The sequence below is a fragment of the Phocoena phocoena genome, chromosome 15 (genome assembly GCF_963924675.1).
Source record: "Phocoena phocoena chromosome 15, mPhoPho1.1, whole genome shotgun sequence".
Taxonomy (NCBI): domain Eukaryota; kingdom Metazoa; phylum Chordata; class Mammalia; order Artiodactyla; family Phocoenidae; genus Phocoena; species Phocoena phocoena.
Window position 1 is genome coordinate 73,610,857 of NC_089233.1, and position 15,688 is coordinate 73,626,544.

General features: G+C 47.8%; 1 protein-coding gene across 3 annotated transcripts in view; it reads right to left on the reverse strand.

The window, feature by feature from the left end:
• SLC13A3 (solute carrier family 13 member 3) overlaps positions 1-15,688 on the reverse strand; it is a 75,383-nt gene that overhangs the window by 4,947 nt on the left and 54,748 nt on the right. For all 3 annotated transcript variants that reach the window (XM_065891797.1, XM_065891799.1, XM_065891798.1), the window contains 3 exons: positions 14,325-14,422; positions 9,231-9,343; positions 628-789 (listed from right to left, as the gene is read on the reverse strand). In XM_065891797.1, the coding sequence (XP_065747869.1) occupies positions 628-789; positions 9,231-9,343; positions 14,325-14,422 (373 nt within the window). The remainder of the gene's footprint in view (positions 1-627; positions 790-9,230; positions 9,344-14,324; positions 14,423-15,688) is intronic.

Below are 15,688 nucleotides of genomic sequence, written 5' to 3' on the forward strand. Positions count from 1 at the left end.
AGACATCCCTCTGGGGCTAGTGATTTGTAGAGCAGTGATTCTCAACCAGGGATAATTTTGTCTCCCCAGGAGACATTTGGCAATGTCTAGAGACATTTTGGATTGTCACAATTTAGGGGGGATGCCTTTGGTATCCAGTAGGTAGAGAACAGGGATGCTGCTAAACGTCCTACAATTCACAGGACAGCTTCACATAACAGAATTCTCTGGCCCAAAATGTCAATAGTGCTGAGAAACCCTGCTTTAGAGGGAGGCTAGAGCTTTGCCTACCATTAGAATTTCTCCTAAGGTTATCTGTCCATTCAGATTTTCTACTTCTTCTTAATCCATATTTGGCAATTCCTATTTTCCTAGAAAACTCTCCATGTCACCATGGGTTACTTTTCCCAAAGGAGGGAATTTGGTGCATTTGGAAAATATTTACTCTGTTTATGCATTTCTTAAAGAAAAAAACAGTATTCTTTTTTTTAAAAAAAATCATGGTTCTGACACTATCATGCATTTTGGACGAGAGCAATGACCAGCTGTGGCTCCTGGTGGAGCTCCCAGGAGCGAGAAAGAGATTTCTGAACGTGTGTTGGGGAGAGGTGTTTCCCTCCCGCCCCAGGACCCTATATGGACCCTCACCAGCTCCGCCAGGACAGGCAGAAAGATGATGATAGTGGCCGTGTTGCTGGCAAACTCCGTGAAGAAGGCGACAACCACAGTGATGAGCAGCACGGCCAGCGCTGGTGGCACCTTCTCCAGGGGGTGCAGCTGCCCGCCAATCCACGCGGACAGCCCCGACTCCTGCAGAGGGGAGGAAGCAAGGACACCTCTTCACCCCCCCCGCCCTCCAACAGCTGCCCCCACCCCCCCAAGCCTGGGCCAAGGGGGGAGGGTTAGGGTTGGCCACAGCAATGGCAACTACACCCTTTCACATACGGGTTGACTGAGGTTCAGAGAGGGTAAGTCACCTGCTCAAGGTCACATATTCCAGCCTGGACTTCAGTCAGCTTCTCTGCTTCCTGAGCTGCTCTGTACTCCATACTCTACAGGCCCAGGGCCCAAACCCCTGGATCCTCAAATAATCCATCTGGTTCTCCAAATAATCCATTTGGTTGTGGGACCCCCTAAACTTGAGTGGGAGAGGGGAACTGGACCCTGCACGCTAAATCTTCTCGTTCCTCCAGTGATGGTTGCTAATTACAAAAATATTAACACATTTATACAAAATATTCAATATTAATTTTATAATTATTATGTATTAATACATACCAAATATATAATATATACAAGATATTATATATATCATATATAATAGGAAACGTGTCAGATATATATCAAATACAACACAATGAATAGGATTATCAATAATAAAAATATTTATAATGAGTATTACAATGGTGGTACCACAAACACTAACATTATTAACATATGATTCCTTATCATAAGAATCACCATCATTGAGGCTTTACAGGGTACCAGGCACCTGCCTGCATTACCTCCCTGACTCTTCCCAACCATCCAGCAAGGTAAGCATTCCTCCCTGTGTTACAGAGAAGGAACCCTAACTTGGCAAAGTTTTTGTGATTTGCTCTAGGTCCCCAAAATAGTGACTAAGATGTATTTTGCACTCAGGGCCACGTACGTCAGTCAACTAACATTCTCCTGCAAAGTTCCTTGTCACTGGGCACCCTCCACTGTATACACCAGACTGTCACTGCACCTCTTAATGAAGGGCAGTGCCCAGAGCGGACCACTGCCCTCCAGGACAGAGAAAAGACAAGGTAGATTGTCTCCTCCCTGGCTCCAGACTACACCTGCCACCAACGCAGCAGAATTACCTCCGAGCTCTCTCTCTGCTGAGTTCTCCAGGAATTACTGTACTTACGAGTATTTAATAATGATACTCTCCCCCACCTCTGTCCTCACCACTTCAAATGTATCCTTAACAACCCGGAATCCAATGCACCTTCATTAAAACCCCAAAGAGGAAAAACTGATGTAAAATTGTGCTCGATGCTGCCCCCTGGTGGTGCCATGCAGCAATATCTCATTAAAGCTGCAAGGGCGCTGCCTGTAGGTCGTTTTCTTAACAAAGATAACAAAGCTGTAGGCTTAGGAGCTGATCAAGGGCAGAGTTGTATTAGACCCCTAACATTTAGAATCAAGTGTACGTCTACCATAGCCCTTTTATGGTAGACATACACTTGTATGTCTACGCAGTATCTTTTGGTACCAACAAACTCCGGTTTATCAGAGACAATTTATGCTCTTTTGTATTTAATAGAAAATTTGCTGCTTATTCCAGAAATTAAGCTTTCATAGTGGATTCTAGAACGCAGTATTCTGTTTTTACATAAATAAAATAATACATCTGTCGCTACGCTATGAATTAAAAGTTACCTTCAAGGAATGAATAATACATGCTAGTTTTCCCTAGAAGAGACCTTATAAAATTAAGGTGCTTCTTTCATATCTGCACTGTTTGATAGCTTAGAAATTATAGTATATGGCAGAGTCGAGCCCCAGCCCCTCCTCTGGCCCAGGGAACACTGCAGGGAAAAATGGGTCCACTCGTTTTTCCCAGAGGCCACAGCTCTGGCAAAGAGACCGACAGCGTGTATGCAATTAAATGGAGAGCGGCTGGAGAGAGGGAATATTAATGAATTGGATGAATGAGGAGCCAAGAGCTTCCCTGTAGCCGGGCCTCTGGGTGCCAGGCTTCCAGCCAGCGTCCCAGCAGCCACTCAGGGCCCTGGCTCAGCTTCCGTAGCCGGAGGGAGGCCTGGCAGCTTCCAGAGAGAGGAGACCCCCCAGCTGCTCTCAAGGGGACTCGAACGGGCTTCACCTGCCCTTTCCCATTCCCTTCGAATCAGAAGCTCTGTTTCCTTGGAAACACACAGCACATGGTTTTCCCAGGGACTCCAGGACCAACAACAGGCAAGGTCAGAGGCAGCATGCCCAGGGGGTGAGGACAAGGGCTCTGGAATCAGATTAAGTTTGTCCCCCCACCTTAATCCATTCTAGCTGTGTCATCCTGGGCAAGTGACTTAACCTCTCTGTGCCTCACTTCCTTTTCTGTAAACTGAGATGTACCAGTCCCTGTCCCAGAGGGTTATTGTTGGGATGAAAGGAGCTAATCTGTAAAGCACTTAGAAAAGTGCTTGGGCACCGGGCAAGTGCCCAAAACATGCCAGCTGCCATTAGTGGCATCAAGTCATGAGATGTCAGAGGTGGCGGAACACTCAGAAATTGCCCCAGGCTGTGGTTGTCAAACTGTGCTCCTTACAGCCCCCACAGTTGCCAAGAGGTACCTGAGGCCACATCGCAGGATGGGAGGGAGAGGCTGAGCTGCCCCCTCTTCCTCCTCCTTTCCCAGTTCCAGGAGGTCCCCTCTCCCTGATCTCTCTGACATATAGTAGGGTCAGATCTTAAAGGAGGGTGTTATGGTACAAGTGGAATGTTTAAAGTTAAAAATCTCTGGGATTTCCCTGGTGGCACAGTGGATAAGAATCCGCCTGCCAATGCAGGGGACACGGGTTCAATCACTGGTCCGGGAAGATCCCACATGCCGCGGAGCAACTTAAGTCCGTGTGCCACAGCTACTGAGTATGCGCTCTAGAGCCGCCAGCCACAATTACCGAGCCTGCGCTCTACAGCCGCCAGCCACAACTACTGAGCCTGCGATCTAGAGCCTGTGAGCCACGACTACTGAGCCCGTGCGCCTAGAGCCCGGCTCCGCAACAAGGGAAGCCACTGCAATGAGAAGCCCGCGCACCGCAACGAAGAGTAGTAGCCCCCACTCACCGCAACTAGAGAAAGCCCACGCGCAGCAATGAAGACCCAACGCAGCCATGAAGACCCAACGCAGCCATAAATAAATAATAAATTCTTTTTAAAAAAGTTGAAATCTCAATAGAAAACCCTTGAAAATCTCTTTAAAATCCTCATAAAACACAATAGGCTCAGCTGTGTGTGTACAACTCTGTATAAGAATTCTTAGGTGGAGAGAGCCAGTCAATTTGATTAAAGGAAAGGAGGAAGACTTTACGCACATGTGTGAACATTCAAACCACTGTAATACTTACAAGCTCTGTGGCATTGGGCAAATTAATGAATGTCTCTGTTCCTTGATTTCTTCAAGGGGTTGTGGTGAGGCTTAAATGAGTACAGGTAGAAACGACTCCTCTATATAGTAAGTACTGAACAGGGCTTATTATTATTTATTTAACTTAACGAACACTTAATATAGTGCTCACTCTGTGCTGGGCACTCTTCTAAGTATTTTGTTAATGTTAACTTATTAATCTTCGAAACAACTCCATGAAGTAAGTAGTATAATTATCTGTATTTTATGGTTGAAGAAACTGAGGCACAAAGAGGTTGTGATTTGCCCAGATAAGTCAATTAAGTTTGGAATTTTGAGCCCAGGATCTGGCTCTTACTTCATCAGTCTACCTTGTCAATAAAATAACAACAACAGCAACAATAATAATAATAAGATAACTCTCCAGCAGGAAATGAGGGATTCAGGAGAATACACACGTTTCTACTTGCCTATAGGGTCTGTTCCACCCCGATTTAATACCAAGCTTGTATCACTGAATATATCTGTAGGTAAGTTTATTGTGGGTAGAGATTAAAAGAGATATAAATGAAGGTGTCAGAATAAGACCTTTTTTTATGAGACAGTAAAATTATAATAACAAGGAAAGTGGTGAGGTTGACATAGGCTGCTGGTTTTAACACCTGGTCTGTATCAGCCCTCTGCTAGGTACTTGCCATCCATCATGTCATCAGTCCTCAAAACAGCCCATATTGTAGGTCTTGTCCAACAAATATTTATTACACGATCATGTTGTGTACTAGGACTTTTCTAGATGCTTAGAACAGCAATGGATAAGACAGGTATGGTCCCTGCCCTTGTGGAGCTTACATTCTAGTAACAGAGATACCAATAAACAAACAAATGAATAGGATAACTTGGGGGTAGGTATGGTGTAAAGGAAATAAGTGGGGTGATAAGAGGGAGAGTGACTGTGAAGGGCAGATGTTACTTTAGACAGGATGGTCAGGGATGGTCTCTCTGAGGACGTGGCCTTGGAGCCGAGACCTGAGGGTAAGGACACAGAGATCTCAGGCAAGAGCAGTTGGCAGAGAGAAAGCAGATGCAAAGGTCCTGGGGTGCAAATGAGTCGTGTGGTTGAGGAACTTTAAGGGGCCAATGGGACTGGAGGGGAGCCCACGAGGGGATAGAGGTATGAGCTGACATCAGGAAGGTAGGCAGGGGCTGTCGTGTGTAGGCCAAGTCAAGCCATCAGACTAGAGTCTAATTATATGGGCAGTTTTGCAGCAGGAGAAACCTGCAGTGAGGACATCAAGTGGTCAAGCTCAGAGCAAGCACTGGGATCTGCTTCCAGCCCTTCAGAACCAGCAGGTGGAAGTCCAGTCCCAGTGCAAAGGCCTCTAAGCCCCAGGAGGCCTGGCTGTGACCTGGCGAGGGCACTGGGCAGGGCTAGGAAGCAGGACATGCCCTGAGCACTCTGGTCTCTCCTGCAGCAGGCCGCCTGTGGGGGGGGATGGTACGAGCAGGGGTTGGGGGAGGGAGCAGCTGTCACACAAAGTCCTTTTTGAACAGAAACCGCGGCCAGCTGCCCAAGGCTGGGCCAGGAGCCAGACTGGCCTCCCGGCATGCTCAGCGGTCCTGCAGCCAGGCCCACTGAGAGCCAGTCTTTGTCCACCACTCCCTGAGCTTGGAGAAGCCTTTGGGGTGCAGGTCAGGCTCAGGGTGAGGCGAGGTTCATATCATCTCGATAAATGGCATCATTTCCACTGAGTTGCTCAGGGCAAGAACCTCCCCTTTTCCATAATATCTAATCATAATAAACAACTATGTCTGGCTATGTTCTAAGTTCTCCACATGTATTAATTCACTTAATAAATGTAACAACTCTATGAGATGGGCACCATTATTATGCCCATTTTACAGATTAGGAAATGGAGGCACACAGCTCAGAGGTGAAAGATTGACTCCAACCCAGATGGTCTGGGTCCACCACCCATGCTTTCTACCATTGCACTGCATGGCCTCCTCAAGGCCATGGCTAACATGCCACTTCCTCCCAGAAGCCTTCCCTGATACATCCCCAGTAGGAGGCAATAGTGAGAATAGTGAGAAGAGTCAGACAGATGCAAGTTCAAAGCCCAGCTCTGTTACCTATGAGCTGTGTTCCCTAGCATGAGTCACTTAACCTCTCTGGTCCTCAGGATTCCTAAGATGGAGACAAAAACAGTACTTTTGTTCATCCATCTTTTTGTTCCTTTTGAAGTCTGTACCTTTGTATGTGTCATTTATTGAAAAAAATGAACAAAATAAAAACACATTTCACATAAAAAGAGTAGCTATGTAGAGAAGCTGGATGTGCCCCCCGGTCCCCCTTCAGTGTGGCCTTGGTGTGGGGTCCATAGCGTGATGGTTCCGCTCTCGGGACTCTGAAGGCCTTTTGTCCCAGCGCAGGGAGTGCGGGCAGCAGACGGCCTTCACTGTCAGCCCCTGAGGGACCGGCTCAGACCGGAAGTTGTCCTGCCCGAGGTTATACCACTCCTCGGGCGGAGTCTCCCCACCTCTCCTGCTTCCTTCCCTCCCTTTCACAGGGCACAGCCTAATGCCCGCTCACTGATCCCCGCCTCAGAGTCAGCCTCCTGGAAGCTGAACCCGCAATCACCATGGAGTGAATGTTTCAAGAGAACACACAGGGAGCTCTTGGCTCCTATTAGCGGTGTATCCCTTCATTTACTCTCTTCTTTAATTACTCCCAACAACCCCATAGAGTAAGAACTTCAAGCCCATTCATAGCTGAGAAAACTGGTGCCCAGAGGAGTTAAGGAACTTGCCTAAAGGGCCCAGCAAGGAGTAGGATAGCTCGGATTTGAATCCAGGTACTCAGATCCCAAGCCTGGGTTCCCGTAACACTATTTGAAACTGATAATTAAAACTGAATTTTATAACGCCATTTGCAGCAACATGGATGGACCTAGAGATTATCATGCTAAGTGAAGGAAGTCAGAAAGAGAAGGACGAATATCGTATGATATCACTTATATTTGGAATCTAAAATATGACACACAAGGAACTTATTTACAAAACAGAAACAGACTCACAGACATAGAGAACAGACTTGTTGCCAAGGGGGAGAGGGGTGGTGGAGGGATGGATTTGGGAGGTTAGGATTAGAAGATGCAAATTATTATATAGAGAATGGATAAACAACAAGGTCCTACTGTATAGCATAGGGAACTATATTCAATATCCAGTAATAAACCATAATGGAAAGAATTTGAAAATGAATGTGCATATATATAAAACAATCAATTTGCTGTACAGCAGAAACTAACACAGCATTGTAAATCAACTTTACTTCAATAAAATAAATTTTTTTAAAAACTGAATTTTCCTTTCTTTTTTTTGAATTTTATTTATTTTTATACAGCAGGTTCTTATTTGTTACCTATTTTATACATATTAGTGTATATATGTCAATCCCAATCTCCCAGTTCATCCCACCACTCCCACCCTCCCACCCCACTCTACCCCCTTGGTGTCCAAACATTTGTTCTCTACGTCTGTGTCTCTATTTCTGCCATGCAAACACAAAACCGAATTTTAAAAAGTAAGCAATTTAAGAAGTAATTTCAGGTTTCCTTTACCTTAATTTCCCATTTGACCCTTAATTGGCTGTGGCCTCTCATACCTCGACTTACATGGAGAAATTTAGGGGGGTGGGGTGGGGCCCAGCTTCATGAGCTGTGGGTTCAAATCCCAGCTCTGCCTTCTGGCTGCACAAAAGTAGGCAACTTGTTTAGCCTCGAGTTGCCTCCATTTCCTCATCTTGGAAATGAGGACAGCAACAATATCTACTTCAACTGTGTCTTTGAAGATTAACAGAGTCAGTATTTGCAAAGTGCTTCCTGAGGTGCCTGGCACTTGGGAAGTTCTCAAGACTGAGCCGTTAGGAGGCTGGACTCTGAAATCAGATGGACTGGAGTTCGAACCCCACCCCTTAAGCAGAGGGCAACTGTATGACCTTAAGAGAATTGCTTCATTTTTCCAGGCCTCGGTTTTTCTACCTGGAAAATGGGTATAAAAATACTCCCGGGACTTCCCTGGTGGCGCAGTGGTTAAGAATCCGCCTGCCAGTGCAGGGGACACGGGTTCGAGCCCTGGTCCGGGAAGATCCCACATGCTGCAGAGCAACTAAGCCTGTGTGCCACAACTACTGAGCCTGTGCTCTAGAGCCCATGAGCCACAACTACTGAGCCCACGCACCTAGATCCCGTGCTCCGCAACAAGAGAAGCCACCGCGATGAGAAGCCCGTGCACCGCAACAAAGAGTAGCCCCTGCTGGCCACAACTAGAGAAAGCCCGCGTGCAGCAACGAAGACCCAACATGGCCAAAAATAAAAAATAAATAAAAAAATAAATATTCCCCAACCCTGGGAGCCAGTGTGAGGATTCAATGAGATAATATGTTATGACACATGTTGGACACTGAAGCTGCACTTCCTCTGAGCAGGGCTGGCTGTGCTGAGACTGCGTGCCTCCGGAAATTCTGCTCTGTCAGTGCCTCACTCGCCTCAGTCTAGTCCCGGCTCTGCCCCTGTGCTCACAGAGCCCTCTAGAATAACATTAATAGTAACACCAAGTAATTAATATTCACAGCACCTAACATAGCGGTCAAGAGCATAGGCTCTAGAGCCAAACTACCTGGATTCTTATCCTGAGTACATAGCTGTGTGGCTTCAGGCAAGTTACTTTACCTCCCTGTGCCTCAGTTTCCTAATCTATAGAATGGGGATAACGATGGCATCTATCTCATAGGCTTGCTGGGAAGTTTAAATGAGATATGTGCAAAACACGTTGAACAGTGCCTGGTGCAGGGTGAGCCTGCTAGGGTGTTACTCCTCTGTGCTCACAGGACCCTCTAGTCATATTAGTAGTAGGTACTAGCGTAATGCTCACTGCAAGCTCCTTGAGATTCTACATCGTACCTTTTTTCTCTCTTTCTGGGCAGCGCCAGGCACAGCAGGGAGCTGTGAGGTGTCAACTACGATGACCCTCATGTGGCAGATGGGGAATCTGTGGTACCCGTGGGGCCCGTGTAGTCTGCTGCCTCTGCTCTTGCACCTGCGGCTGCCCCGGGACCGGCACTCACCTCCCCAGGCTGCAGCCTGCCTGCTGCTCTTACCTCACAGCCTTTGGCCATGGCGAAGCCCCCTCCCAGGAGAAGGATGATGTTCCAGGGCACCGTGTCCTGAGCCTTCTTCCATGTCAACAAGGGCTCTGTCTCTGTGTTGGGAGCTGGGCAGAGAGAAGACACTTAGCCTGGGAGGGGACACCCTTCCCCTCCGGGCAGGGAGGGGACCCAACACACATTCAGGACAGTCAGCGGGAGGAGGAGATACCGGCCCCAGCAGCCCCATCTTGGTGGGGACACTCAGGGGTCTCCAGGAAGCCACAATCTGGCTCCAGCGTCTGATTTGGGGCGTCTGCTCTACTCAGAATGCAGCTTGAGAATCTTCTGGAACTGGGCAGTCCACACGCAGAACATCCTTTACATCTCGTGACAAGCCCCTCTGGGTAAGTACTACTTTCACTCTGATTTGCAAGAGAAAAGGCCCTCTTTGTAACTGAAGGTGTACGGGGGTGGGTGGGGGGGAAGAGGAAGGAAACGCAGGAGGATAGAAACCAAGGGAATGTTTGGTCCGCGGAAGTACAGGATGATTTGTATTTCTTCAAAAGCAGCCACATCTGCAGTAGTTAGAACAAGGGGTCGGCAAACGTCTTCTGCAGCGAGTTGGAGAGTGACTAACTCGGGCTTTGCAGGCCTCTGTTGCAGCAAGGCTGCCACGGTAGCATGAAGGCGCCACAGACAAAACGGACACACGTGGGTGTGCCAGCGTTTCCATGCAATTCTATTTACAGAGTGGGTGGCAGCCCGATTTGGCCCTCGGGCTATAGTTTGCCATCCCTGCATTGAGAGCATCTTCCTGGACCCTGTGTGCCCTTGAAACGTGACCTTGCCTCTAAGCCCCCATATCCTCAGCCAATACCCGACACAATAATAGTGCCTGGGGGTTCTCGTGGGCACTGATGAAGCAGCGAGGGAGCTGTGAGTGGAGGGACGTTTCTGTTGAGTTTGCAGCCGTATCCCAGTGTCCCTGACTGACACCCGGAAGTCACTCCATAAGTACTTGTCGAATAATACATTCAACTCACACAGCCCAGTGCCTGGTGCCGAATAAGCACTCCTGAACTGGCACTCTTCACCGCGGGCTGCCAGCGGCCTCTCTGGAGGAGGATGGGTCTGGCCCATTCACAGCAGTTCGCCCTCTGTCAGGACAGTTCCTGGTTTAGTACCCATTGATATTTTGTTTCCCCTTTTCAGTGTTTTTCAAAATTGTACACTGCGGTTTTCTAAAACAAAAGTTAATAATTGGATAATAAAGACAATCAAAGCTACTTAATAAAGGCCCTCCCCTAAATAATTTGCAGCCCTTGGGCGTACCCAGGCGGTTCTGACGTCACACACCGCCAGGGGATTCTTGGGCCAAGCACAATGTATGATTTAAGCCCAGAACTAGAAGAGGCAGCTGGAGATGTCAGGAGGCCCAGCCCTCTGCCTTCAGGCAATAAAATAGCATTTCATTAAAGAGACAGCCAAGGTCTGAAAAAGTAAAGTGACTCACTTTTCAGGGTCGGACAGGGGAGGCAGAAGGCCCTGAGATGAGTTTAACATAATGCAGGTGAAGTGAGTTAAGTGGTGAGTGCCTATAAGACTGCTCACCATATGGTAATGGCAATTAACATTAGCTGTTATTGCCTTTATTATTTTCCCATCCAACCATGCCCTTGTCACTATTTCTCATAAGTACAGCCTCTAACTGTCTAAATTTCTCACTTCCACGTTATGCCAGCTGCCTTCTAGAGCAGGAGCTGAAAGCACAGGCTTTGAGGTTGAACTAGAAAGAATTCAATCCTGGCTCTGCCGTTCGGCTATGTGACTTGGGCCAGTGGCTCTGCCTCTCTGAGGCTCAGTGTCCTTATCTGCAAAAGGGAGCAGCAGCACCTTCTCAGAGACCAACTGGGAAGACGACACGGGCCCATGTATGCAAAGGGCTCAGCCCAGGATGTGGCCCAGAGCAAGTCCTCGGTCATTTATTTAACAGGTGTATATTGGGGACCTACCATGTGTCAAGCACTCTTCTAGACACTGTGGATATGGGAGTGGTCAAAACAGAGAAAACCCCGCCCACTGGAAAACTTATATTCCAATGAGTGAGGCAGGTGATAAATCAATAAATGTATAATGTTGGGACACTGTATGTGCTATGAAGAAAAAGAAAATACAGGAAAGGGACAGAGTGACAAAGGAGGGGTGCTTTTATAGATGGTGTAGTCAGAGAAGGCTTCTCTGGAGATATCTGGAGGAAGAGCTTTTTGGGCAAAGAGGAAATGGAAGCTGTCATCATCCACATGGTGGTCATCTTCCTCCTCCTCCTCAACGACACCCTCCACCTCCTCTTCCTCCTCCTCACCGTCCACATCACCATCCACATCATCGTCATCATCATCATCAGCATCGTCGTCAACCACAAGCACAGTGCCTGGCACATAGTAGGCCCAGCATCAATACTTGCTGAGCGACCATAAAGGGAGCTGCAAGTGCAACTCAGATCCATAGAAGAATGGAAGACAGTGGGTAAGATAAGAAAATCAAGATTGGCTTGGATGTCTGGGTTCCACCCCCTGTCTCTTTTTAACTAGCTGTGTGACCTTGATCAAGTCACTTTCTCTCCATGGAAACTGACTGACCACTCTCTAAGGCCGCCTGTAAGACATGGGTGTTGAGTACTAGAAAGCATCATTTCGGCCAAGTCTGCACGGGCCCACTAGTTGCCGAAGGATGGGCAGTGCGGGTGGAATTCCCTCTCCCCACCCACTGGGCAACACTGAAAACTCCAGTTTAAAGAACCCTCAGCGGAGGCAGGATGCTACACTCTATGGGCCGGATCCAACCTAGAGATGTGTTTTAACACTACTGGATGGGCCCACGTAGTATTCGTTTTCCAGTGTTAGCTGCCAAAGTTTAAAATCAGGGAGATTTCATAAAATTCCAGGTTCTTTGCTTCTCTTAAAAAATCAGCAAATCTGGCAAAACTAGTCGTGCTTTCCTACACGGGGACAGTCAGGGGAGACTGAGTAACAGCTGCCCCCTTTATTTGGACGTTGGCTTGGCTGTTTTCCACAGATCCCACCAGGCTCTGACACTGAAGGTCTTGCCAATTACCATCACCCTCTGCTGCTGTTTTCCCTGTAATACAGAAACTGTCCTGTTCCAAAAATGTGAAAGGAGAGATGGACAGGGAGGGCCAAGTTTCACCAAACACATTCTCCTGCATCCAATCAGCGGCACACAAAAATGTTATGCGGCGTTTGAGTTTGGACATGTCCTAGAGAACTGCTAAAGCCAGGGGTGAAAAGTGACTAAGGGCCACACTCACTTCCTAACTGGGAAAGCAAGGCCCAGAGGGTACAGGAACTTTCTCAACGTCACCCAGCAAATTCGTAACAGAGCTGGGATTCCGCACGTGTATGCCATAGTGCCCTCCCCACAGTCCCAGCAGAGAGGAAGCTCTGGGCCTTATGAGCCCACCCACAGGTGACAGAACCATGGCTGGGCACCTGATCTAGAGCAGCCAGGCCACAGGCTGGCCAGGAAACTATGAGGCCATGAGGTGACACAGTAGGAAGTGATCTGCTTTTACAAGAACAAGCTGGACCAAGCAGTTTCTGACTCAGAAGCATCAGTAGGAAGTAGAGAGACAACTCGGTGAAGAGAAGTGATAACTGAAGATGCGAGAGCGGACAGAGAGAGAGGGCTGGGTGATATGGAGGCCGTTAGCGGGCTGAGTTCTGAGGCAGCAGAACGTGTGAGGAAATAGGTACTGTGAGGGGGCAGTGGCTGGAGGGAGCAGACACACCCGGAGACGGAGCAAAGCCTTTAAGAGAGTAGCTGCTACGAGGAAGCAGAAGGTGTGTGTGACTCGATGCTTCGAGAGACAGAAACAGGAGGCAGGAAGTAGCCGGAGCAGTGGGATTAGGTACTGTGAGGGAAAGGGCGCTACCCCACAAGGGAACAGAAGTTACAATGAAGCGGGAACTCGGATGAAGCAGAAGCCACCGAGATGCCACAACTTAGAAGCAGTAGAAACTCCGAACAGACCAAGAAATGATACCGACAGTGGATGGTGAGGAAAGCTGGCTGGCCACAAGACAGAGAAGCAGAGAGGAAGAGAATAACTGAATCCCGTTCAGTGACAGAGCCTCAGGGGCCACAGCCTAAGCCTCCTCGAGGTCCAGCTCTGCTACAGTCTGTGCGCCCCTGGGAAATCGGCTCCCTACTGGTCCGTACGCCGCACTGCACACACACAAAACCCCACTCCTCCTGGAAACCGGAGCTGTCCCGTGTAACACGCTATTCTTTTCCAACAATAGAAGATAGTGGGATCACGACCTCCTAGTTCCTGACTCCTGGTCCAGAGCTCATCCCACTGCCCCAGATGGAGATGGGCCAGTCACAGCCTCTGTCACAGGTGGCAGGCGTTGGCACCTTCTTCGGCAGACACCGGCTAGAATGCCGGTGGGGTCACAGATTGGTGATCTGAAGGCCAGCCTACAGGCGGGTTGGTGTGGAGGGCTCAGTGATTCCCTGAGGCTGAATTTGAATGCCTATAGCCAGTTTTGCCTCAGTTCCCCCACCACTTGCTATCCATTTAAACCCAGCTTGAGGTTTTCATCTCCGGGCCCTTAGGCAACTGACTTGCAACTCCTGCTTTGGGCCCAGAGTTTTTCTGGGCAAAGTCGAGGCTACTGTATAGGTACTTATATGACTAAAGAAAATATTAATAGATGTCCGCAAACCTCTTATTGAAGAAATGAAAAACATTTTATTTGTGGACACAAATTTGAATTTCATGCCACGTTCACGAGTCATGAAATATTTTTCTTTTGATTATTTTCAACCATTTTAAGAATGTGAAAGCCATTATTCTTAGCTCACAGGCTGTATAAGCACAGCCAGCCAGCTGGATTTGGCCCATGGACTATAATTGCTAATCCCTGACCTGGACTGTCACCTCTGGCAGACATGGTAAATGCTCAGACAGGGAAAGCACCACGTGACTAGTACAATAGGGCTGTCAGTCCCAGGAGGGCCCCACCTTCAGGCCACTGATGACCACGCTCCAGGCCACCGACACCCCAGCCTTGCCCACCTTACCTTTAAAGTCAAACCACCACTTGAGAGATGGCTTTTGGGACGGGAAGAAGAACAAGACGGTGACAATGGACACGCCAGTGACAGCATCAGAAATAAACCTACAATGACAAGGCCCCAAAGCATGTGACCCTGGGCATCTCAGCAGGCCAAGGTTTGGCAGATTTGCAAATGAGGATTTGTCGAAGGGAATTAGGCCCACCGTGAAGGGAACATTGTGGGAGGCCACCGGATTCTGTTCTGCACTGCAGTCAGCAGGGATGCAACCACCCATGGATGCAGAAGCTCTTTATCCACTGCTCCCTGGGGCATTTAGACTCTGCTTGAGCCAAACAAATGTTTATCCTCCCATTTCAAGGACCCTAGGAAGAGGGACTTGATCAAAGAGGGGAGAATCTGAGAGCCACAGAAGGTTGGGGTCTATGGTACCCCCATGCATCACCATAACCGGGGCTCCTGTAACAGTCCTGTATGTATTTGTTCAGCTCCTGCTTGCATTCCTCCTGGGATGGGCAGCTTAGTACATGGAGATGCAGCCCATTCACACCAGCAGAGCTCAGATGGAGCCCACCTCATAGCCCCTCAAAACCTCACTACCACCTTCCAAGGATCCACAACATGTCCTACGGAGACATTAAGCCCACAGAAGTCTCAGAAACAGCCCTTGAGGGCAGGCATCTTCCATTTCAGATGAGGAATCTGAGGCTCAAAGAGCAACAGCAACTTGCTCAGGGCCAGACCATAGTCTGTAGAGGAGATGGCCTTGAACTCAGATATATCTGGCTCCAAGTTCAATGAGGCACAGAGCCAAGTGCCAACAAAAGGGCTTTCAGCCCACATATTTGGGAATAAGAGTATTCAAACAGCCAAGAAACTGGAAAAGATGGCCAATATCACTGTAATAGAGAAATACAGATCAAAACACATGCTAACAGACAGGCAAAACGTGAAGAGGGTGATAATATCTAATGAGGATGTTGAGAAACACATGCTGGCAATACATTTCAAAACTTTACATGTGAATACCCCTTAATCCAGTTGTTGTACCTCTAGGAATTTATCCTCAGGAAATAATTGGGCTCTTGTACACAGATTATGTACTGGGACGTTCATTATTGATAAGATTAGAAAAAAATGGAGGATTTTTAGTAGGGACATGTTTAAATACATTGTGTATTACAATATATATAATGAAATACCCCTCAGCTGTTCAAAAAAAGGATAAAAGATATTATCAATTGTTACATTTGACATGGAAATACAACCAAGTTACCTTGTAAATTAAAAAAAAAAGCAAGTTTTTATCTGCAGTATTGGACACGATCCAAAAAGGATTTAATTGGTTAAATAAATTAAGATGGGCCCAT